Source organism: Pyxicephalus adspersus, chromosome 9 (genome assembly GCF_032062135.1).
Source record: "Pyxicephalus adspersus chromosome 9, UCB_Pads_2.0, whole genome shotgun sequence".
Classification (NCBI taxonomy): Eukaryota; Metazoa; Chordata; class Amphibia; order Anura; family Pyxicephalidae; genus Pyxicephalus; species Pyxicephalus adspersus.
This window is the reverse complement of record NC_092866.1, coordinates 26,093,158-26,118,978: the sequence shown is the minus strand read 5'-3', so window position 1 is coordinate 26,118,978 and position 25,821 is coordinate 26,093,158. Positions and strand designations below refer to the sequence as shown.

Here is a 25,821-nt window from a genome sequence, read left to right as displayed (position 1 = left end):
ACACACCGTATTTTCCGGCGTATAAGACGACTTTTTAACCCCGAAAAATCTGTGCCAAAGTCGGGGGTCGTCATATACCCCGGGTACTTACCTGCAGCTTGCTTCCCCTTGCTTCATGTCCGGCGCAGTCGAGTCCCCGCTCTGTGCAGGGAGTATGAAGCAAAGGGAAAGCAAGCTGCACAGGAGAATGCGAGCCTGCACAGGAGAACGTGAGCCTGGATTGGCTCTCCAGTAGAACCCGCCCATTCACTCGGAGGGATGGGCCTTAGAGAAGTGTAGGCTGTTACCTCCTACAATTACCAGTACTGTACTGTTCCTTCTGCCTCTCAGATCTCGTACAATAGCGAGATCTGACAGGCAGAAGGAACAATACAGTAATTGGCAGACCACTCTAACCAATCAGTTGGGGGTCGTCTTATACGCCCAGTTGTCCTATACGCCGGAATATACGGTATATATATATATTTATATATATTAATTACTAATAAAGAACATTGCACAAGCTCAAAACTTGCATGATCACTGAACGTCCGTAGACACGATAGATGGTGAATGACTGTTGTCCAATCAGATCCGCCATGCCGCTGAAACATTTCCAAGGACAATCCTCGTTCGCCGGCGTCGTTGGTCACTTTTTTTTTAGAGCAATTTTTGGCCAATCGGTCGTTCGTTTCCAACGATAATTATTGGACGTGTGTACGCAGCTTAAAGCACACACCTGCGCCTTACCCTGCACAGTTACAAAAACCCGGACATGGACCAAGTCCATAACAACTATTCTCTAACCAACTCCTGGACCATAAACTTGTTTTCCAAACACATGCTGGAAAATCATTCTAAATTTCCTGGAGCTTTGACACATAGTGAATGGCAATGGGTGCAATATACATACTGGGGCATGCTTTATAAGGGTACATTCTTGCCTTCCGCCGGCTCAGCAGTGCATATACTTTGTGTATTGGGTTCTGAATAGAATATGCAGGTTTTCTAGTATATGTATATATTTGTTTAGTCCTCAAATATGTAATACTGTCCCACACAACAAAAATGAAAAAGATGAGCTACATCCAGATGGGTTGCAAGCAGAAAGTGCTAATAGGCAAGCTCAACTCAGAATGTCGCTGTGAAACATGATGGTGGTTTAATAGTGGCAGGACTGCTACCATTAAGCCAAATTACTATCCCGCATGGTCATCTAATGACCAAGGAATAGAAAGGTAATTTATATTACATGGTCATAAAAGGGTCCAGGAAAAACAGTGTTCAGAAGCATCAGACGAAATCTATGGTGCAACTTTACTACATCACAGTATTATCAATTTTTTTCTCTCACACACACACCTCTGCCATGGTATTTGTAAATATTGGTTCAAAGATTTTGTAGACCAAAGATTTACGCTTGGCATATATAGACCCTACTCTCTCAAGTCATTGCTTCCGTGGCTGCGGAATGCAGGAAAAAATGCGTGTCTGGTGGTCTTGTCCACAAATCCAGGAGTTCTGGACCTCTGTTTACACTCTCCTAACCAATTTACTAAACAAGACATTGAGCCCAGACCTGTGTCAGGCACTGTTGCATCTCCCAGATAAGACCCTGTCCTGAGCTCAGCAGAGACTGACCACCTTCCTATTCCTATCAGCCAAACAGACAATAGCCAAGACCTGGAGGACTCCTCATGTGCCTTATCGAGATACAGATCCAGGCTTTAATGCATTAATCCTAATGAAAAGTTCACCAGCATCCTCTCTGACACACAGACAAGTTCCTAGTTAAATGCAAAGCTTGCATACAAACCCCTGAATCTACCCAGTTCCTTTGTCTCCAGACTATAGCGTGCTTATACCAGACAAGGTACAGGGTCTCCGCCACTGTTCCTGAGCCCTAGCTAATACTAGTTCCCACCATTCTGAAGCACTGCCTACAGCTCTGACAATACTGTCTTTATTGGTAAACAAGTTTGGAGCAATATTATTTATTACCAGAGCTGTTTTTCTATAGTCAGTAGGTATGGATAAAAATTACAGGTGCATTTAGATGTTTTCTAAGGGATGAAGTATTTAACTTGTTCAGGTAATGACACAAAAATGGGATTCCAGCTCATTTATAGAGGCAAGTCTTCATTTTTTTTCATTTGGGGTCCTAGACAGATCAGAATCTCACACAATATTGCCTTTTGAGCATCCAGAAACTGCTGGTCTGGGCAAAAAAAAAAGCAGTAAAAAATTTGCTGCAAAGGCTGTTGAAGTTTCAGAATAATTGGAGGATCGCTCAAGTCATTAAAAAGCCATTTGATATCTTTCTGTCTAAAGAAGGCAAGGTAAGAAGGCAACATGACCTGACCAAAATATAGAAAAGTCGGGATGTTTCTTTCATCAGGTCCCGTGTTGTCCCTGTATCCATCTTCAGCCCAGGGCAGAGGGAGCTCCAAATTCTTCATCTCTCTTCTTCATGCATCAAGCAATCTCACACTGCCGGGCACAAGATTGGGAAAAAATTGCCAAACTCACAGTGCATGCATGAGATCAGCAATTGTTTTATACTGTTGATGAAAGGGCTCCAAAATTAGGGCATGCGAAGAAGGAGCAGCCAAGAGCCTCCCAGGATGCATGACGATGGTATCCCAGGAGGCTCTGCACTCCAATTAAGTCTTGATCGATGCCTTGCACTTAAAAAAAAAAAAAAAATCTGAGTTTAGGTACGCTTCAAGGCACTTTAATATTTGCCCATGAGAAAATACCAAATGCCTATTAGAGCTGGCCCACCGGTATACAGTGCATGCACTGCTAATACTACATTCCCAGAATACTCTGCTGGCGCATCAATCAAGCGCCCTTCCTCTGTTGACATTCAGGAGGGGCGACCTTTATTTTTCAAATAAATATCAAGGTTGGTCCAAGTCTTTGTCCAAATTTTAATTTTGGCCAACTGTGTATTTGAGTTTGACATCCCTACTCTAACATGATGGTTACTTCTACAAAAGACATAGTGCACAACAAGTAATAATAAGGGCTTGTCCAGACCTGAGATTTTTTCAAGCAGTGGGAGACGAAGGCAGCATTTCCAGCAACCTCCATAGACTTGGATGGGAAGTGTTTAAAAATGCCTAAAAAGGCTTCTGCAGCAATTCTCACAAATAACGTGATTTGCCGAAAACGTTCCTGGAAGCCTAACTGTGTATAGTTGGCGTCCAGGAGAGATAACACACACATTATTTATTTACCACAGATCTGAACAAGCCAGTCAAGTCAGTACTGGTAAATAAAAGCTCAGGGGAGATCGCCACTATTTCTTTGCTGGCTTTTTTTAAGCAGTTTACAAAGTACAGTTCCAGTTCCTAGCACAAACATTATATTTTGTTAAAGCGTACCTAAAATCAGAATTTTCACTTTACATAAAAGGGTGGACAACAAGTTTAAAAAAGGTGCAACGCCTTTTAATAATAATAAAAAAAAACTGCCACCGCCCCCTTAATTCTAGATCGCCTAGGTCAGTGATTTTCAACCACTGTGCCGCGGCACACTAGTGTGCCATGAGAGATCTTTAGGTGTAGCGTGGGAAATTATCTAATTACCATTGTCGAGTGTCTGTGCTGTAGTGACTGCAGAGTAATGTAATACTCTTCCATGTCAGTGGGTGGCAGTAGGTAACATAGTTTTCTTGTTTATTCTTAGAGACAAAAGAATTAGCTACAGAGTGTCATTTTGTAACATTTTTGATTTGTGGTGTGCCGCAGGATTTTTTCAATGTAAAAAAATGTGCCGTGGCTCAAAAAAAGTTGAAAAACACTGGCCTAGGTGAACAAGAATAAATGGGAGCGCAAAGCCTCTCGGGATACCTACATCATGCATCCCAGTAGACGCTTGTCTGCTCTTTCTCCGCATGCCCAACCATCTCAGGCATGCGCAGAAGGAGCCTTTCATCAAAAGGGAAAAAAAATGCAGATCGGTGAGATTGGCAAGTTTTTTTCCAACCTACGTCACCTGATCTCACGTCAACAGTGTGAGATCCGGTAACATAGGAAGAAGAACGCAGAAAAAGAGAGAAGAAGATATTGGCGCCTGACGCTCCTGCTGCACCGGGCCATAGCCAGATGCTGGGACCCGATAGTAAAAAAAAAAACTCCCGAAGGATAAACTGATCTGCGGGATGGAAGGTAAGTGTGATTTTATCATTTTGGATTTACTTCTGCTTTAAAGAAAAAAAAAAAAAAACATCCAATTCTTGGGGATAAATCACCCAAATCTTTTCCAGCAACAATCACAGGACCAGAGAAATGGCTCATCAATCAGGTGTTCAGGACAAATAACATGCAATAAGTGCCATTATCTCACAATCAGCTATCCCTATCTCATTAAAAGCAGAGAGTACAAATAGATTGATAAAAATAGATATTGTGTCACTGGTTGTAAACAGAACTTTACAGGGAAAATGGTTTGTGTGGAAGATGAGGATTTACATCCAATGAATAGAACAGATATCTATCTTCATAAAGGAATATGCAAGAGGAAGGCTATTGCTCCATACAGAAAAATACCAATGGTATAAGAACTTACCAATAACCACAGGTGGTCCCGGGGAACATCGGCTTCTCCCACAATGCAAACTGCATGTAAACCGTATCCACAGCAAAACAACCAGGGCGAGACTCGACAACCTTACTCCAGCAGACATCTCTGCATATACATAATGTTATCCTGAGAGCCACAAATGACTGAATATTGCAAACAATGTAAACAACACGTTACGTCCGTTTAGTGACCCTCCCTCTACACGAGCAGCTGACTTCCTTCTAATTTAACGTGCTAGTTCTTTTTTTCTGTCCCTAACGCTCTTCCGTCACAGTTCCTATCATGTAGTCTGCTCGATTAACCGGCATGTCAGGCTGAAGTAGTTGAGCACCCAACACTTCCTTGTTGATTGGCTTTAGTTTTGTGATTACTAATGCCTGTGCCTATACACAGGACCTTGGAAACCCGGAGATCACGAGATGTTTTTTTACTATCAAGTGTAGTCAGCAATGTAAATATTTGCCAGACTATAGATTGAATCTTGACCCTTGTGATAACATACAGGGGGTATTATAGCATTGTTGGTGATCATACGCTGCATAACGTTTTGTTTCATAGATAAGCAGATACAGACTGGTAAACCAGTGATTTATTGGCATAGTTATGAAGTAAGCTGCATACATGTCCTATGGTCGCTTGATGATGCTTTAATTCTGCAGTTACAATGTGCAAAGGGGCAAAGAGCAAATGCTAGCATATACAGATTAGTATTGTTTGTGAAATATCATTATTTACAAGGCGATAAAGGATGAGCAGTATAAAGTCTTGTGATTTTTTGGTAAACCAAGCACCACAATTTGCCATTTCAATAAAAAAAATGTTAACTAATATGAAGTTGTATAAAACACTTATAAACACTAAGGTAGACAGAATGTATATTATGTCCTGTGATCTCCCAACTTCTAACTCCACTCCACACAGGCAACAATAAAGTGTATTCTATGCAGCATTGTGCTACTAATAGAGATTTATCATTACTACATGCACAGCTCTTTTCCAGAGCTGCCCCAACTCTCTGGAATGGTCGTCCTCGTCCTATTCAGCTTGTTTCTACTTTTTGCACATTTAAAACAGCACTCAAAACCCATCTTTTCAAACTTGCCTACCCATCTTCTTCTGTCTCCTAAAACCCTCTCTAATTCCCACTATTCCACATCTCCCCTCATATTGTTTGATACTCCCCCCCCCCTCCTAGATTGTAAGCTCTTTGGGGCAGGGTCCTCTCCTCCTCCTGTGTCACTGTCTGTCTGTCATTTGCAAACCCTATTTAATGTACAGCGCTGCCTAATGTTGGTGCTATAAAAATCCTAGTTATTATTAATAATAATGATATTAATAATACATGTACATGCTACAGTCTGTCACTATTTGTATGTATTTATAGTACTGTTTTGTCACAAGGTTAAACTTGCTAAATTCATTCATATGCACACTTTTATCTATAGAATATTCAAAATAAAGCTTGACTTCACACAGTCTAAAGAAGTTGTCCCCTATTATTATTATTATTACTATAAATAAACGGGATTTATATAGTGCCAACATATTAAGCTGCGCTGTACATTAAAGAGGGCTGATAAAGTGATGATTTACTGGTGGAAGGGGAGGATATGGTTGGAGTGGCCCGGTGAGCAGAGACATCATGTCCTTGTCTGCAAAACGCATCAGTCATCTTCACTATGCCAATTTTTTGGATAAACACCTTAAGTTTTATGTTCCATATTTGATGTATTCTTTATTCACTCTGCAGTCACTCATTATTATATTTATGGACTCTTTTATCGATTTTATTACCATTGTAAGCAAAATAAAATTATTTGTACAAAGTTTAGTGCTGGTTCTAGAATACCTTGGAGTGGGAAATCAAATGTAATATTATACACTCACTCAACACACTGTTGTTGCTGTAACAATCATAGATCACCTGTGTACTTTCAGTCTGCCAGTGATCTTCTCCACTGATGCCCATTCCCTGAATCAGCAAAGCAGCCCTGGACCATAACATTTCCCCCACTATGTTTCACAAAGAGCAGAGGCTGTGGTAAAGTTGTGGCAATGTAGCACAGGGCTAATGTCTTTAAAAAAGTAAGCTATCGAATACCCATTTTCCCTTTTCCCTATCTGTATGTTTATTCTTTGCCAATTTTCAGTGCTATGTAGGCCAAATTGTAGGAGGTAATGGGAGGGCAGCTTGACTGTTACTACAGTAAGATGCACATAGCACTTTCAAATATCACATACTAGTTGGTCCCATGCCTTGGGGGAAGTATAAGAGACAATGCATTTCATGGAACTGTCATCTGATAAAACATCTATATATGTAAAATTGTATGTATGTATGTGTGTATGTATGTTCCACCATCACTCGAAAATGCATGGGGACATTTCAACCAAACTTGCCATACATATGACTGAGACTCATGTGAGTGCACCACACTTTCTACAGCACTGTGCTATATGTCAGAGCTATTTTTGGATGTATGGAGACATTTCAACCAAACTTGCTATGTTCGACCATCACTCGGACATGCGTCAACATATTTACACCAAACTTGCTAAACATATGACTCAGACTCATGTAAGTGCACCGCTGATCTTTGTACAGCGCTGTGGTATATGTCAGAGGTATATTTGGATGTATGTATTCTATATGGATGTGTGTATGTGATCACTAGGAAACGCATGAAGACATTTCAATTAAATTTGCTATGTTCCACCATCACTCAAAAACGCATAGAGACATTTACACCAAATTTGCTGAACATATGACTCAGACTCATGCGAGTGCACCGCTGATCTTTGTACAGTGCTATATGTCAGAGGTACAGTATATTTGTATTTATGTATGTATGTGTGTATGTATTGCTCAGTGACAGTGCGCTTTTTGCCTATATTTTTACATACTTTTTTTTGCACTCTTTTACAAATTTCTGGCCTGCATTTTGCCGAGTGCAATCAAATGTAAAAAAAAAAATGAAACAACAACCTAGACAAGAAAATCATGAGGACAGGAAAAGAAGACTTGCCACGCTGGACGAGAGAGCTACTACATCTAGAGCTTCAGAGACAGTACAACAGCATGAGGCCCAACTACAGGAAATGAGGGAAAGAGCTACTACATCTAGAGCTTCAGAGACAGTACAACAGCATGAGGCCCGACTACAGGATAACAGAGATAGAGCTACCAAATCTAGAGTTACTACACCTAGAGCTTCAGAGACAGTACAACAGTGTGAGGCCCGATACAGGATAAGAGAGATGGACATTTTCTTAAACATCAGAAAATACAACTCATGTTTCCTAATGACATCATTAGGCGCCACAACAGTTTAATAGCCTGGATTTCTATCCACATTCACAGGGAAGATTTACCATAAAGTAGGATCGTTACTTCCACTGCCAGATCAACCACCAAAATTTCTACAACTATATTTTATTAAAAACTAACTAATAGAAACTGACCAGAGGTGCACCTACATCTCAGGAACACAATTTCAGATTGTCTTAATGTTACAAAGGATGTTTAATGTGCACAATGTCCTTATTAAAACAGCATTGGAACATACTGTATGCCATTAATTTAGGTTAATTTAATTTATTTGTATTTTAATTGTATATTGTATTTATACTTGTAATACCTGTAAAAAACATTTCTTTGATTTAACACTATAGCTTTATTTGACTCCTTTTCCTGTAAAATATAAGATTGCAATAAATAAACACCCGGGCAATGCCAGGTAATATGCTAGTATAATATTAACAAATACAAAATCCTGTCTGGGTGCCGTGTCAAGATTTAGAGTGGATGGGTGGTTCCTCAGTAACACTATTAGCAAGGCAGACCATACAGTACAGAAGCTACATTAGAAACCAGTGTATGGTTTAGATATAAGAGTGCAGTAGGCATAGAGCACCTGGAGCCGTAAAACATCCAAAGTGTAATGTGGAGCGTAAGACACCATCAACATCAAAACACTGACTGCTCATGTTCCCTATAGCTAATGGTCTGAAAAAAGCATAAATATCATATTAAAGGTAACATGAAATAGGTACAATAGTTTGTAGATGTGATGAGCATTAGAACATTCAGTTATTGTAAAGAAGTGCACAGAAAATAGAGTTTTGAATTCCTGACATGACAAACACCTTTTTTTGGACTTATATATAAAATATATAACAAAACCATTTCAATGGTATACAAATACCCCTACAGGGGTATATATTCATCTTAAAGTAAGCTATATGGCTTAATTCCTACAACCACAAATATATTTATTTAGCATTCTTATTTCATTCTTCTCACTTTCATAAGGATGCACCGACTGTATTTAGACACTCACTCATTGATAATGAAGGAAAGATGTATTTATTGGGGTGTGCATTTAAAGGTCAATAAATCTATCCCAAAAGAGATGAGTTTTAGATAACAATTCGGTATTTAATTATTTGATTACTGTTAAAATTTCAGCACGCTTTGTTATATATATGTTCAGTACATATGTACTATCAATAAATAATGGTATAACTAATTAATAGTTTATATTTGTATTCAATTCATTGTTTATAGTTAAAGCTGAAACTTTAACATGTCTTTGTTGTATATGTACAATACAGCTTGAACAACTGAATATGACTAATAGTTAAAGTCTAAATATGAAAAAAAGTTAAATAATTAAAACCATGCCACCATGTTTTACCATAGGACAAAGGTGACCTGACCTAAATGATTGTATTGTGATAAATAATATGAGAATATATATTTTTAAGATAGAGCGAGTAAACTTGGCTATTGGGGGAATGCTAACAAAGAATGATTCTCAATATTAGCTAATTTTTTTAATCACTGATAGCATTATATGATTTTTTGAATATATCACATGGTTAGAAGGAATATTAATGTCACACAATTAGGGAAAAATCCTTTACACTAATATTTGATTTCTCTTAGAAGGCCTTGATTAATTTTAAACAGGATTATATTAGAGAAGCTTTGGGCAAATTTAGTTTTAACTCAATTTTGTTCATTGCTGGAAAGCTTGTTTCAGTCCTCTAGTTCAAGATTTATTATCAGGATTTATTTTCTAATATTTTATAAACATGGGCCCCCTTATAATAAGTACATCTTGTTATAAACGTGGCTACAGATTTTTTTTTAAGGCCCACATTTGTGCCTGTTATTAAAGGGTCACATGGATAAATATTTAAAAGTACAACTGCCCACCTCCTTATAATAAGTACCACAGTGTCACTGACAAATTCAAACGATTCTAAATAAATAGCAAAGACATGTACTATTAGGGAGCACTGGAGATGTGTCATCATTGACAGTAATGACATAAAATGACATTGAATATTGAGTCTATTGAATTCTCAATTAATCCTGACATGCATTGTTGGATGACATAATTTAAGTTGTATTTATTATGAGAGCCCAAATAAAAATATATATATTTTTAAATCACTATTTTTTTATAAAGGACTATTTATAAAGTATGGGTTTCTGTATTTTCCTTTTTTTAACTACTGTACACTCTTGTACTAATTATCCTGGTTGAAGTGAAAACTAGACTTTTTGAAACACTGTCCAGGTTCTGGGGATGAGACCTTGTTCCTTACCTATGGGACATCCTAATGTCGAGGAAAGGGGCCTAAAAAGTGAGTTCATGCTTTCTGTCCCTCCCTTTTCATGTTTCTCAAGGCTCCCTGACTGCAAAAATGTGTGGTATTATTGTACTTACCAAAATATACTGGATGAAAACACTAACAGGTGGCCACCAGCAATCTTAAACATGGTTCCCATAGCCAGCCATAGAGCCTGACACAGCTGGATGTGCCTAGGTGCCATTCTGGAATCTCTTGCACCTACTCCTATGGCTAATTATATTTGTAGCTGATATTATTGTTCTCATCAAGTGTTCTTTTGTAAGAGCAACATTTTATTCATTTTTTATTTAAAAAATTGGTAAAAATGCATTGGTTCAAAGCACCATTTGTACTTAGTGTCTAAAAGTTTTAGAGGATGATTCCCTGCCCTCAAAGGAGGCAAGACGGATTGCTAAAATATTGAGAAAACTTTAGGACTCAGGACCAAAATAACAAGAAATTTGACCGTTCACCAAGGCTAAGTAAAATTTTCAATACATGGTATGTGGTTGGAATATTAGTATGTTTTGCTCTTTTTATTGTTAAAGTGCGCCTAAACTTAACATTTTTACTTTATATAGGAGGGTAGACAACTCTTTTATGTAAGGTAAAAATGTTGGTCTTTTTTTTTTAAGTGCAACACCTTTTGAAAAAAAAGAAAAAAGGGCGCAGCGCCGTCCCTTCAAGTCTTGATCGCTGTGGTGATCAAGACTTAATGGGAGGCCAGAGCCTCCCATAATACCTGCATCATGTATCCCGGAAGGATCTTGGCTGCTCCTTCTACGCATGCCCTGTTCTCAAGCATACGCAGAAGGGGCATTTTTGCTCCTAGAGGAAAGAGATGCCGATCTCACGCATGTGCAGGGAAATTGGCTCTTTTTTACCCCCTTCACATCAGCTACGTCATCCGATCTCGAACCTGCGCAATGCAAGATCGGGTGATGAAGAAAGAAGACTGAAGAAAACAGAAGAGAAGACTGAAGATGGTGACGCCCACCACTTCCTCAGCACCGGGACGAAGAATTCCAGGACGACTTAGGACCCGATCGTTGGAAGGACTAGTGCCAACAAGGGATCTGTGGGATTAAAAGAAAGTGTGTTTTTTTTTTGTTTTCATTTTAGTTCCGCTTTGGGATATACAAACAACCTAGGGAAAGATGAATAAAAAGAATTACAACCAGAACCCTTTCAAAGCAATTGAACCTGGCCGGCCCCTTACTGGTCATACTTGGCACCTGTCTGCCCCCTACACGGGTAATGCTCATAATAGGGGGTAATGCACTTCATCTCCAAAACTTGGCCCCAATATTGTAGGGGGTCTGCAGGCAGGAGACTTTAATTATTATTATTATTATTATTATTAATAAACAGGATTTATATAGCGCCAACATATTACTCAGCGCTGTACATTAATAAGTAATTCCCCTCTAATGTCCCCTCTAATAAGTAATTTCTTCACCCAGAAGAATAAGTACATGGGTGCTATATTGCCCCTTACATACTCACATAAAGCAATAAACAAATTATATAAAAAAACACATTATAGAAAATGGTTAATAATAAAAGAAATACCTACCTAATTAAAAAAAAAACATTCTTTACGAATGTACCTGAAACTGGATATGTTAGGACTACACCTGTAATTATACTTACCTGTGTAATCCAAGCGTTGGAATTTCTCCATTTGTAGTGGCAGCTCTGCTGGCATGACAACGCGTCTAGTTGCCACAGCAACGATGCGCTGTTGCGCCATCGCGTTCATGACGACTTCTAAGAATGAAAGTTCCTGATTTCTTTTTGCGCATGCCCAGGGCTTGAAACGAGCGTCATTGCTGGGCGTACCTCAAACGATGGGGGGAAGTATCCGCCCAGCAGGTGACGGCTAAAGAAAATGGCCGCTGCTGTACACAGAAAGCCGGTGACAGGGGGTGATGTACTCCCAGGTAACGGGGGACTTTCACTTAAGCCAAAGTCAGGTAAGGTGAAATGACCTGACTGGACTTGTGAAAAAGTGTTTTGAAAGCCTCACAATGATATATAGTGTAGGTTAGGGGTCGTAGAAAGTTGTGTGTTAGGTGGTTTGTTTTTATCTCCAGCCAAACAAATTTCTAACTACTTTGGACGTGATCTATCCTGATCTGCTGCTCGCCAATTAGCAGAATGTCATTACTAATGTCTTCTCCCACCGCTTCCATCTTCAGATGAGTATTCAGAATTCTCCAACAAACCCTATAGTAAGAAATAGGAGATCCTTCATTTTGGTTCTACAGGTTCTTCTCAATGAGTGAAGGAAAGAGAATGGGACCATGATCTGTATAGAAAACAGAAATATTTTACAATAGATTGGAGTAAGCCCAGTCCAGTGGTGAAAATCTTAGGCACTAGGTGCCATTGGTGATATAGTCTCATAATACAATATATATCCAACATAATACAGATCTCACATCACTAGAGATCCGTGGATACATGGTGAAAAAACTTGCACTAGACATATCTCATCTATGTATAAGGCCAGTAATTCAACCAGTAACAAAATCCATCAATGAAAATATAAACATGAGGATGTTGTAAAGTAGAATGCATATGTGTGGCTGTACTAACCGACGCGTTTCACCTGGCATAGGCTTCCTCTGGCATAGGCTACACCTGTAATTGGCAGATGTAGCGGAACATTATAACGGGGAGAGAACACTTAAGCTGCGTACACACCTGCAATTTTTCTCGTTGGAAAGGATCTTTCACGATCCTTTCCAACGAGAAAAGACTGCACGATGCATGAACGATGCTGTACATACAGCACCGTTCATGCTCTATGGAGAGGGGAGGGGGGAGAGTGACGGAGCGGCACCCTGCTGCGCGCTCTCCCCTTCCCTTTCATTAGGATCGGTCGTCGTCCATCGTCCATGGATCCGCCAGGACGGTCGTCGGACGATGGACGACGACCGACTGTACACACGGCAGATTTTCGCCCGATAATTGGCCGATACCGACTATCGGGCGAGAAAAATTTGCCGTGTGTACGCAGCTTAACACTGAGAAAGGCTGTGGCTGCAGACCTCTCTCCCCTGGTATCCAGTGTATCAGGCACTCATTTAGTAACCTGGGATATCCTCCCTTTTACCACAACTGGGGTTGCTTTCCAGCGTATACAGGATTAATTGAACAATGGACCATCATATAATAATGTTCTGCCAAACGTGCGATATACCCCTGAGGAAGCCTATACCGGACGAAACGCGTTGGTAATACGATCACACATGCGCTTTAATTTACAACATCCTCATGTTTATATTTGCATTGATGGGACTTTGTTATCGGTTGAAATACTAGCCTGATATATAGATGAGTTCTGTCTAGTGCCAGTTTTTTCACCATGTATCAATGGATCTCCAAAATGGTGTGACATCTGTATATGTTGGATATAGCTTGTATTATGAGATTATATCACCTATATATTACTATTGTTGCCTTACTTTTTTTACTTGATGATGTTGGGGTTGGCAATAGCTTATAAGGATTATTATCCATCAAACTGAGGGTTTCCTTGACCCCACTGCTAGATCATCCAAATTTTCTCATACAGTAGATGCCATTAACAACCTGACAAAGATGGAAATTATTATGAGTTATTTTAAAATTAATAAATGCATTAATTCTTTCCCTAATAATTTATTTTTTATAGAAAATGTGCTATATTGCATTTTCTGCAGTGTGAGAAAATACCTGTTTATATTGACAGGAATTCTGAGTTCTTGTTAAAGCAACTATACACATTAATCTAACATTGGTCAGGTTTCTGAGGCCACACTGTGCCATCTTGCTTCTCTTGTTTCACATACAATCATTGACCATCTTGATTCGCTGTAATGCGACGGTGTAACTCCAGAGGTTCAGGAGTTTATTGTTTCTTAACACATGCAAGGGAAGCCAAGATTGCTGGGTATTCCTGGCGCTTCTGCAGCTCAGCTTTGACTTCTGAAACCCGGAGCGATCAGGCAGGTAAGACACCCTATTTCAGTAGGGTCATCGGCTGTCCCTTTCTTCAAAAATGATGTGCAATATTTGATGTAGAAAAGTATGCTAAAATGAATAGTTTGGCACAGTAATAGTAATAATTTACCAATAATTATGAGAAAAGTGTTGATGACCTATATACAATACCCACATCATGGATCCCAGGAGGCTTCTGGCTGCTTCTGCACATGCCCAATCTCACATTAAGGGGAAAGAGATGCAGATCTCACACAAATGCACTGAGATTGGCACTATTTTTCCCCTTTACAGCAGGCTACGTCACCCAATCCCGCATCCGAGAAGAAGTTAGAGCAAGATAAGTGTGGATTTTTTTTTTTCATTTTAGTTCTGCCTTAAGATCACGGCTGCAGTTATTATCATGGAAAGCCCCCATTGGGTGTTCATTTTTATTCCCCTCCTTTTCTCTTCCTTTATTGTTGATTAGTTTTTATGTGTCTGGATTATCTGTTATGTGTCGGGTGTGTTGATACTAATTGTTTTTATATATAATTTGTAGAAGCTTAGCCTCTATTTTTCAAAAATTAATATACAGATTCCAAATAGTTCCTACCAACTGAGCTGTAATAGATCAAACAGGAGGAGGGAGGTGTCACGCTTGTGCATATGAGGCTGTGAAGTATCTCCTGAAACTGACATAAGTTTATGTCAAAACATGTTGAACATGACACTGTGTTACCCTGGCAATTAGGAATTTTTTTTCTAAGTGAAATAAAAAATACAGAAGCTGTGTCTCTCATTGAAATTAAATGGTTAAGGTGACAGACAAAGACTCCTGAACTGGCTTACTATCCATGGCTGGTTCTGGAACTTGATAGTGATTTATACTGGTTTCTTCAGAAGAAAGAGTACCAATTACTTTTTTGGTGGTACACAACTATGTTTACCATTTTACAGACAGATTTCTAGTAAGATGTTTGCTGTGTGACACCCAGCTTTATTTAGGAATTGTGACCTGTTACCCTCCTTAGTATTCCGTTTTAACTCGGATAGATATCCAAAAACAAGTTGTTTTAATTCCTCAACATGTATGTTGGGCTTGTTAGGCCAAAACCTTACTTAAGACACCAAAACATTTTCTGAAAGCAAAGAACCTGTTAAAAAATGGTAGTTAAAATGTTTGTAAACAAAAATATTAAAACGGCATTAGGCCAGTGTTTGTCAACCTTTTTTTAACAGGAGGGTACCCCATGAAATAACTTCCAAGTCTTCAGGGAACACCCCTTCTTTAATTACTATAGCCACTGAAAAAACTAAAGTAAAAAAAAAAAACAGTTTGGTAGGCCTCCATAAACCTCAGGGCAGAAATACAAATCCTTTGCCAGGTAAAACAACAACCATATGGTTGGTAGCTGTTTATTAAGCCATTTGATTAAATTGCACTTTAAATGAAATTGACTTTATGGAAAGTATTGTTAATTGCACCTCTATTTTAGGCGACACAACCATACTGTAATTCCCGGAGGAGTGTTAAGGCTGAACATGTCCTCCCTGTTAAATGCACCGGATTTTGAGAGTCCCATATGTCCCCAGGGGGGTGGGGGGGCGGCGGGGGTGTTAGGGGTCACATAGTCCATACGGTGCAAATGTTTGAAAGTAAATCTCAATAAAGTAAACCTACTAGTTGGGGGCTCTGTCCATTTTAGTAATTACTTATGTGAAGGATCTGCTTCTCCCTTTAAATTTATTGATTTATCAAAGTCTACATTTTATCTGCTATCTCTCAAGTGTTTACCTAAAATGTGGCTCCAAAATTAGATTATATTTATTGCATGTATGTAAAGAATACAATAATCAGACATCAGTCTGAACAGAATGCATTCTAATATGGTGGGATGATGGTTGTTATAGTCTCCAAAAAATAGATTTTCTAAGCTAGCAAATCATGTGCATTGGTGCAGAAAAAAATGTCTTCTCAGCAACATAATGTCCAGGGTCCTAATGGTCTTTTGGTGGTGAAATTGTTTGTGATATGTTATCACAGTGTCCTTCATTTCATGGTCAACTATAAGTCACATTAGTTGTTCAAATATTTTTATGGTGTATTTCTCTAGTTTGCTTTGGCTTAAGCATAAACCTCTTTTTTAATGACCACAGTTGATCCATAAAAAGGAATGCAGAATCAGCTACATCTTCGTTTACAATATGGCTTAACCTATATTCCTACTTTGTAATTGTTTTATTTTTTACTTTAATTTGACACAAGTAATCCAACATATGTATAAAAATTATAATTTGACAATTTCTGTTTTTATAAATACTAATTCCTGTAGTGTCTTTTTATCTTTTAAGGGCCACTTGACGTTGGTTCTAACACATCTGTTCACTGATTTATGTAAACACAATGCCACATGGAAGACTGAAAGTTTCCCATGATGGGCTGTGGGACAAGCAAAGTACTTCCTGAACATCCAAAGAACATTCAGCTGGATTTGGTTAAAAAAGTAGAGCCATACTTGATGTCAAAAAATGATCAATATAAGCATTTTATTACAGACCATGGCCGAACAGAGACCAAAGGAGCTTCTCCAATAACATCGTATCCTTGTGGCTACCAGCATGGCCACACAGAAACTGCTGACCCTCGAAGACATAAAGTAGCTAAATACAGAGCAAAGTTTGACCAAAGAGTGACTGCAAAATATGATATTAAGGCTCTTATCGGCAGAGGAAGTTTTAGCCGTGTTGTCAGAGTGGAACATAAGGCCTCCAAACAACCATATGCAATTAAAATGATCGAAACCAAATACAGAGAAGGCAGAGAGGTGTGTGAGTCAGAACTTAATGTGCTCAGAAGAGTGCGGCATACAAATATCATCCAGTTAATTGAGGTTTTTGAAACACAGGAGAGGGTATATATGGTAATGGAATTGGCTACAGGGGGAGAACTATTTGACCGCATAATTGCCAAGGGCTCCTTCACAGAACGAGATGCTACTCATGTGCTTCAAATGGTTTTGGAAGGTGTTAAGTATTTGCATACTCTTGGGATCACACATAGAGACTTAAAACCTGAAAACCTCTTATATTATCATCCAGGAACTGATTCAAAAATAATGATTACAGACTTTGGTCTTGCAAGTGCACGAAAAAAAGGAGATGACTGTTTAATGAAGACAACCTGTGGAACACCCGAATATATTGCTCCTGAAATTCTTGTAAGGAAGCCTTATACCAATTCTGTGGACATGTGGGCACTTGGAGTTATCTCTTATATTCTTCTCAGTGGAACTATGCCTTTTGAAGATGACAACAGAACACGTCTGTACAGGCAAATTTTAAAGGGAAAATACAGCTACTCTGGAGAGGTAAGTTGTTCACAAGCATTTTGTGTAAGTAGTTTAAAAAAAAAAAAAAAGTTATTCTACAGGACGGCTCTTTGGAGACCTGGATTTACACACTCCTTGAATCACAGCCTCTAGAACATTCTAAATGCAGGCTTCATGGAGAGAAGTTCAAGGGCCATTTTTGATTGCTTTCTAAAGAAAGCTTGCTGCTTGGCTGACTCCAGCTTTAATGCAATATGAGAAAGAGGTTGAGTCTGAAACACATTGCTGTGGTGAACCACATGTCTGAAATTTGCCTAACAATCTGAAATCATTTCACAGTTTTATTATACCCTCAATATATAATAAAGGGGCAGAGCTTTGCGGTTTTCACCATAACGTTTTAGATGTAAATATTTTGTCTTAAAGTTGAGAATGGTGGAGTAGGAACAGGGGTTACTCATGTCTTCATTGAATCCACCCCCCTACTCCGGAGAGCCTGTAGGAGATCCTCTACTATTTGCCTTCACTTTCCTGGCTCTGCATCTATTAGAGGCCAATTGATAGTAGTGAATGATCTCCTGTGCCAGCTCTATTTACAACAGTGAAGGGCTGGTGAAGCCTGTAACAGTGATCTGGGAAGCGCTAATGTAAGGGTATGTACACACGTGCAATGCATTGTACATACAGCACCATTCTGTGCTATGGAGCGGGGAGAACGAGGAAGCGACACCCTGCTGCTGATTCTTGTCTTAGGGAGGCTCCTGATATGAGGGAGGGTCTATATTTCATAGTGGGATCCTGTGTAAAAGAGTGGCTCTGCTGTGAAGGCATATGTAACCTTGTCAAAAATTAGCACTGGAGCCCAAAGATCTTTAGTTAGAAGACCATCATCAGTAGTGCTGTGTTAAGGCAGAATAGGGCCTGGTTCCAAATTTTGTATCAGAACTTTTATCAGTGCTACTGGTCAGCTAGATTTAGTTAGGCAGGCACTGGAAAAACACAAGGCCAAAAGCATATTCCCTTTACTCCACTACCTCATTCAATCACTGAGCAGTAATTCTTAATGCAACTTATAACCTTGGTTTTGCAGCTGCAAACAAGCATGCACAAATGTATTTTGGTGTCTCCCCAGACATTTCTTCAAGCTGGGTGGGAGGAAGTGAGTGGTCATCAAGTGGGTGGGGCAACTCTTTACAAATTCAGTGTTGTCAGTTTTTGTTGCCATACGAATCCAGTAACTTCTATAATTCTGTCAGCTTTCTGACACTCAAAAACAATTAGGCCAGCAGGCTACAGAAAATTGGTGGGTGGTGTGTCCGACTAAAAGGGTCTGGGGAGAACACTGATATATAGTGGCTTCAATAGGCAAAATTTATCCATGGACAGGCAGTAGGCCTCTGATCTTTTCAGAAATCCTTTTAGGAGCCAGTCGGTGGGATTAAATAAAAAATCTCAACTAGGTTTGCCACTCCATTCTTTAATTTGGAATTTTGACACTTATGTAGTTCCTATAGCTCATTTACCAGTGATCAGATTCCCCAGGCCATAATTGTTATCAGTAATACAGATCTGGTTCAAAAATTTCTGTAACTTGAGTTGTAGTTCAGTTCAGCTGCCTACAATGTAAAAAGAGCATACTACATAATCTTCAAGTATTTACAACATACTTGTTGGTTATGGCACATACCTGGGTGCAGCTGCCCTGCAGCAGTTGTTAAAAGTGAAGTTGTGTCAACTAGTTATTTTACACCTTGAAATTTTGAAACTATACAACACTTCATTGTTTGTACAGCTGTCTTCATATCCTCTGATAAAAGATGAACAAAAAAACAAAATTGTGTACAGGTAGTCCCCAAGTTAAAGACATCCGACATATGGACGACTCCTAGATAAAAATGGGGCTTCCCTGCTTGTACGTGTGCAGGACAGCTTGATGGGGGGGAGGGGAAAGTTTGCATGACTTTCAGAAGAAATCTTTTGCTGTTCTGCAAGCTCTTGTATCTCTTTAATGACCAAGACAAACTCTGCAGTTTTCTTTTTGCATATGAAAGCACAGCTTGTTCCAGAATTGAATGAATGTCTAGGCTCCATAAAGTTGTTTTTTTTGTTTGCTTTGTCTGTGATTAGCTGATCACAGTGAGGATTTTATACAGTAACTGACACCATGCTGCCTAATATTATGTTGACAAACATCTGTCCTAATTGCACTTAATAAAATAATGTACCTGTTCTGACTTACATACAAATTCGACTTAAGAACAAACCTACAGTCTCTATCTCGTATGTAACCCAGGGACTACCTGTATTCAATTTAGGCATACCTATTTACAAGTTAACCAAATAACACTACTAAATTTGGTCTAGAAACCATATATCAATAACCTCTGAATATTATATAAAGCCTTAAGAAGGATTCCACATTATCCCTAAAACTTGCCTTTTTAATTACTTTGGTTAGCCTATGGAGGGTGTCAATTAGGATGCAAACTTTCTTCATAAACATGGTTTAAATAAATTAAGCTACATCTTGTTGATGATTTATTACTGCACATGGTAAATGATAAATGCTGTAAAAGGCATCAAACCAACAAAACTGAAATATAAACTCTGTGAAGTTGGATGCTTTGGTAGCAACTCCTTATACCATTAAAAAAAATCAAAATGTGAGGCCCCTTTATTTATTTATTTATTTTTTTCATTTAGATCTGCTTTATTTTAGATGTAATGTGACCTTGTATGTCACATTACGTTTTGGCAGTTATTTTCAGTTATACGTTTCAATACAGTGCCTGAAAACCTATATATCTCAACAATATTATTCATAATAATGTCACTGTCTTTGATAAATATTTCTTACTAAACCCTTAATGAAAGTGTAGGCTTGTGCATCATCTTAAACTATACCCACTCTTGCCAAAACATAAAAAATAACTTTAACGAAATATATCCCTACACATTACCTTAAATGTAATTGGAGTCCCTGGGCTCCCACCTTCTTCTGTGGTGTGGTAGTGGCTAGATCCAGAAGTGATAGATGCTGGGATAGAATGTAAAAGCGTCTGCTTATATGCTTTTAACAGTGTGGAGTTACACAAGGGGAGGTATCCTGCCCCTAATAGCTATAAGCTAATAGTAATGTTCCTTGGTATCTTTATGAGGAACCAACAGTTTGAGTTCTGTTAATGTACTCAGTGGGAGTGTTTCTTTTGGATGATAGTAAATGCTCCTTGTTGTGTAATTCCCCACTGTGTGGGCTGTACATTGCAACCAGAATACAAAATCATCCATGCCAGTACTTGAGATGATGGTGTGGGAGCAAAGAGAAGGTAGTAGTAGACTTGAACAGATTTCAAGATGTCACTGAACTGCATTGGAGACTAAGGGCTCTATTTATAAAAACAGAATCATAAGTTCCCTCATGGGAATCTTCCAAGTCATTGTGTTTCAATTGCAATAACTGATTCCCACCAGGAAATGTTTGAAAGATTCCCTGTTTTATAAATAGAGCCCTAAGTGTGTCTTATCTAGATTGACCTAATCTAAATTGTACTAACTATTTTGTTTACAGGGGTAAAATTCTGCTTGTTTGTGTTTCAATTTTTTTTTTCTTTGTTTGAAAACTGAAGCCTTGGCCAAGTGTTTCAAATCTGGCTAAGGACTTTATAGATCGTCTGCTGATGGTGGAGCCCAGTGAAAGAATGACCGCATCTCAAGCTCTTAAACACCCCTGGATTGTAAGCATGGCTGCATCTTCATCTATGAAAAACCTGCACAGGTCTATTTCACAGAACTTGCTCAAGAGGGCTTCATCTCGATGTCAGAGCACAAAGTCTGCACAGTCTGTTCGTTCCAGTCGATCTAATAAGTCAACTAAGTCCCGAAGAGTGAGAGAACGTGAACTTCGGGAACTTAATTTGCGTTACCAGCAACAATACTATGGATAACCTTGTTTTGTCATCTTTTAAATATTGCTTGAAACACAGGCTAGGGAGTATTAATTACTTCTATGCTTTCTCTTCTATTCCTTGATCTAAAATTATCTTTGTCAAGCCCTTCTTTCATGTCCCGCAGCAGTGACTGCTTGTACATTTGTCTTTTTTTCCTAAAAAAAAAAAAAAATTTCTACTACTGCCCAGGAAATTGTTTGCAAGACCTGCAGGATGAACTTCTTGGGATTTGGACCATTTAAAACATTTTGTCACTGTAAACTACAGATATTTTGTTTCAGTATTTTATATTTTCAGTTTTAGTATTTTTTTTTTTAATATGATAGATCTTCAGAAGAATCCAGTGAAATCTTGCAACTGAGCTCTTAAACATTCAAACAATATATGTATTTTAAGAATATAAGGCGAGAGTATCAGGATAGAAACACAGTAGCTGAATTTGATGACACCGTTTTAATGGTTTATGGTTCAGGGTTATCAATGTTTGTGTTTTCTTCACTAACCTGTAACAAGCAGCTCCATACTTAGGTGTAGTAATTTCTGATATGCACAAGTTTCTTAGAGGTCAATGACAGATAACGGATGTCATTTTCCCCAAAACATGCACCTTTGATTATAGATAAGGAGTGGCATCATTCAACCACAACAACCTTCTTTTTTAACCACTAGAACCCTGGGTGTAATTTTAAATGCCACTAAAGGGATTTGTCCTAGTTCCATTAAAAAACAGGCTTAGGCAGGTCCTGGTGGCCATAAGTGTTTATAACAGCACTATCTGACAGTTTGGAGCCTAGGGCGGGGCTAAATATAAGCAAAAAAAAGGTCAGTATTATGTCTTGTTATAATTTTTAAAACATTAAAGAATAATCCCCAGGTACTATACTGATATGTACATCTTTGAGTAATATGGATTATGTCTGCACATACAGTGCAGGAGTCAAATGTTCACACAATCATGCTCCAAATTTTAGCAAATCCACACCTATAAAAATGTCATGTGCTAATTTATGTCCACTCAAACTCAAGCTTGATTTCATGTTATTGTTATCCTAAAACTGTATGCAAGCAGGTTTTCATTTCTTGCAATATCACAATGTAGCAACTACATTGGACCACTGCAGTTTTTTATCTTTACTATGGGCCAAATAATTCAGCAATAACTCTGCTCTTCTTGATTTTTTTTTTTTTTTTTTTTTTTTTTTACAAAGGATGTTTTTCTACTTTGTCTAGTGTTAATTTTCAAACTTTTATACTGTTGTACATTTGGTATACATTTTATAATTTGTAATGACACAAACATTTTTGATTCTAGTAGAAATCTTTACAGAGTATTTTTACAAAATTAAATGGCTATTTCAATTTTTTTTAAAAAATGTGACTGCATAACAATTTACATCCACATACAAAAGTTTAAATATCCAAATCAGCAGAGAAAGGGTAGGAAAGGGTTAATTAAGGTGAACTAGGGATTTCAAGGAGTTTTTTTGTTTCCTATAAGGTTGCTTTATGTGACATTATAATCAGATCAAATGCCCCCAGTGTGATCTGCAAATACAATGAAAGGAATAAATACAATGTACCTAAGTTCCTAGTACATTAAATTTCATGTAAGGTAAAAGCTAACTTAAAGGCAAAAATGAACATCTATGCAACGGTCTGTCAGAAACAGTAACACAATAGTTCTACTTCTACTAATTAACCTTTTGAACCTGTCTGTTTTTCAACTTGTACTAGTCCATTTAATACGCTCTACAGGTGCTGCTTTCCAAGGGTGGCTTCACACCTTTCCACTAGTTACAGTACAGTGACTATAGCAACATTATTGTGCCTAAAACTTCTATAAAATGCAGCCACCATATTGTGAGAATGTTAAGCTCTAATATATTCAATTTTTGTTTTTTGGGATTTGGAGCTTCATTTTACACAGCAGTAAAACAGAACAGGTACCAGCTGTTTTTTTTTTTTTTTTTTTGGCAGCAAGGATTTGTTGGCAATGGTGCAGATGTGGAAACAAACAGCTCTCAACCAGTTAAATCTCAGACTTGTGCTTTGAACTTTTTAATTCCAGTGTGTTAAATATAAATTGCACTTTGTGATCTTTTTTAATCAAAAGATTTTGTGAATTATACTTTTCTAGAAAAGATCTGGTGCTGCCCCAAATATGTAAAAGCTGCTTTTGTAAATATATATATTTTTTAAATAAAACTTTAGGAATTAATATCTATGTATTAAAAAATAAAGCCAGAAAAAACGTATAATTTGTTAGGTAACCTACTACTTTTTTAAAATGTATTAGATGTGGAACTGAGACATATTAGGGAGTGAGGCCTACTGTAAAGAAAAAAAAAATGTTGCACGTATTATTAAGTTGGAGAGGTATGCTTGTAATATGCTTTTGCTTGACAAGCAGGAAAAAAACCTATGATTGTGATACAGTTTGGATAAATCTAGTAATGGTAATTGTGCCTAGGCAGCAGTTTAGGAAGGGTACATTTTAGTCTTGAATTCCTTCTGAAACTTGGAAGTTTACTTTCTGATATTTAAGTGCACATAGGCACTGCTGTGTAAACAGCTTTGTAGCTGTATATATGTAGTGTGAATCTGAGTTGAAATAAAACTTGGGTATGGTTGGATTAATTGGGTGGTCCAGGCCCTGACATGAAGAAGCAAAGCCCTGCTTCTCCCAGAATGGCATGGTAAGTTAGCAATTGGGAAATATCAGCTGCAGAGAGATGGCTGGCAATACTGGTGAATATTTTTTTGATCTCCTGCTACTTATTTGTGAACAATTTTGGGTTTAGTTTCTTTTTAACATGGAGAACAATAGAAGCTATTGATATTTGCTGGATCGGGTGATAATCATCAAGTCTAGTAATACTTCCAAAGCACCTGTAAATATTTTTCTGTTTGATTTATCTTAAAATGTGAAATTACAAAACTATATATCATGACTTTTTTTTTACATAGTTTTGAAAAGTTACATTTAAATTGTAAATATTCCATTGTGACATAATCATGTTTTATTAAACAAAAAATAGTCTTTGTTTGCGCATATTTTTTGGGTTTAAAGCTGTTTAATACTCAAGACAGAACTACCACAAAAAAAAGCATACTGTGTCTCCTATTATATTTTTTGAATTATTAAAGTCTATCCATCCATCTCCAGGCAAAGAATAAAATAAAATAAAATTAAGTGTAATCCCTCCTTTTACCACTAGGGAGTTTGCACTAATGATCTAGTGTTGTTGAGTGCTTATGCAGGCCAGAATAGCATGTAACTTCTTGTTGATAAACACTTCAAATTGTGTTTTACTTGATAAAAGTAAAGGGTGGGTGATTTCCAAGATCTGGCAATCGCCAACTAGAAGCACAGTGATCCCCCCAGCCCATTTTAGTAACCACCCTACTGTTTTGGGGAACATGTACATGAAATGATTTTTCTTTTTTGATGTCCCATATGTTTCCTTATTTTGTTTTCAATACTATAGTACAGAATTGATCCTAGGGATGAATAACATTAGTCCAACCCAAATACTTGTTATATATATGGGCTTCCCCTGCCATTGCCAGGATCAAGGGAGCACCCTGCCCAAAGAAAGATATAAAGAGATGGGTGCATGATCAGAATAGATAATGTTGCCTATGGACACTAAAATAGTCACAAATGTGCTTAACCCAAAAGATGGCCAATAATTGATATATCCATAAATTGGTGATCATTCTGAGTACAAGGAGAAGAGAAGCACAGAGAAAACCTTGTATGACAAAACCAACAACATGTATGTTCCATTACTTCGGAGATCTGATCCCTCTTGAAGAAACACTGTCTGTGGACTTCATGTCCAAAACCATTAAGCAAAATAATTGTAACATCAACCATAATCACAGTAAACTCAGCCAGCCAAAGCAGGTGGAAGTAGAAAAAAAGAGGAATTAGCAACAGATTGGAGGAAATTGGAAGAAGGGGGTGATGAAAACAGCCAGAAGATGGAGAAGAGAGGTGAGAAAGGAGCACAAAAGCATCAGGTAAGAAACTATATTGGTGTCTCTAAGGGAAAACATACAAAAAAAACAATTAGAAATCTATTTAGAATTTATATTTACAATACATTTTAGGATCAATTCCCAAAAATGTATCTAGCCCCAACTTCTTTTACAACACCTAAACATAACTATAAATAGCGTGAATATAACCATGAACAAACCCAGTACTAGTGCCACAATAAGTAATAAAAAAATTAACAGAGACAACTTGCAGTCCTTCAGCCTTCATACATGTAGGCTAATGTACTGAGTTGCAAGATAGTGACTGCCCATTTACAGCGGCCTCAGGCAGTGTATACTGCACCCCACAGTGTCAC

The 25,821-nt window shown here is 38.0% G+C and overlaps 2 protein-coding genes across 2 annotated transcripts in view; one reads left to right on the top strand and one right to left on the bottom strand.

Annotated features, from left to right (window-relative positions):
• PLA2G15 (phospholipase A2 group XV) overlaps window positions 1-4,862 on the bottom strand; it is a 43,725-nt gene extending 38,863 nt beyond the window's left edge. The window contains exon 1 of the mRNA XM_072422962.1: window positions 4,555-4,862. Within this exon, the coding sequence (XP_072279063.1) occupies window positions 4,555-4,672 (118 nt within the window). The 5' untranslated portion in view covers window positions 4,673-4,862. The remainder of the gene's footprint in view (window positions 1-4,554) is intronic.
• A 7,198-nt stretch (window positions 4,863-12,060) lies between these two features.
• On the top strand, window positions 12,061-24,504 carry PSKH1 (protein serine kinase H1). Its single transcript, XM_072422959.1, has 3 exons — window positions 12,061-12,188; window positions 16,537-17,552; window positions 21,140-24,504. The coding sequence occupies exons 2-3, from the start codon at window positions 16,617-16,619 to the stop codon at window positions 21,455-21,457; spliced, it is 1,254 nt and encodes a 417-aa protein (XP_072279060.1). The 5' UTR covers window positions 12,061-12,188; window positions 16,537-16,616; the 3' UTR covers window positions 21,458-24,504.
• Window positions 24,505-25,821: the final 1,317 nt, after the last annotated feature.

Bases quoted from the DNA above. Each gene is read 5' to 3' on its own strand.
- PSKH1 (XM_072422959.1), top strand. From the start codon at position 16,617: ATGATGGGCTGTGGGACAAGCAAAGTACTTCCTGAACATCCAAAGAAC. The intron at 17,553-21,139 runs GTAAGTTGTTCA...TGAAAACTGAAG, and splicing joins AATACAGCTACTCTGGAGAG to CCTTGGCCAAGTGTTTCAAA.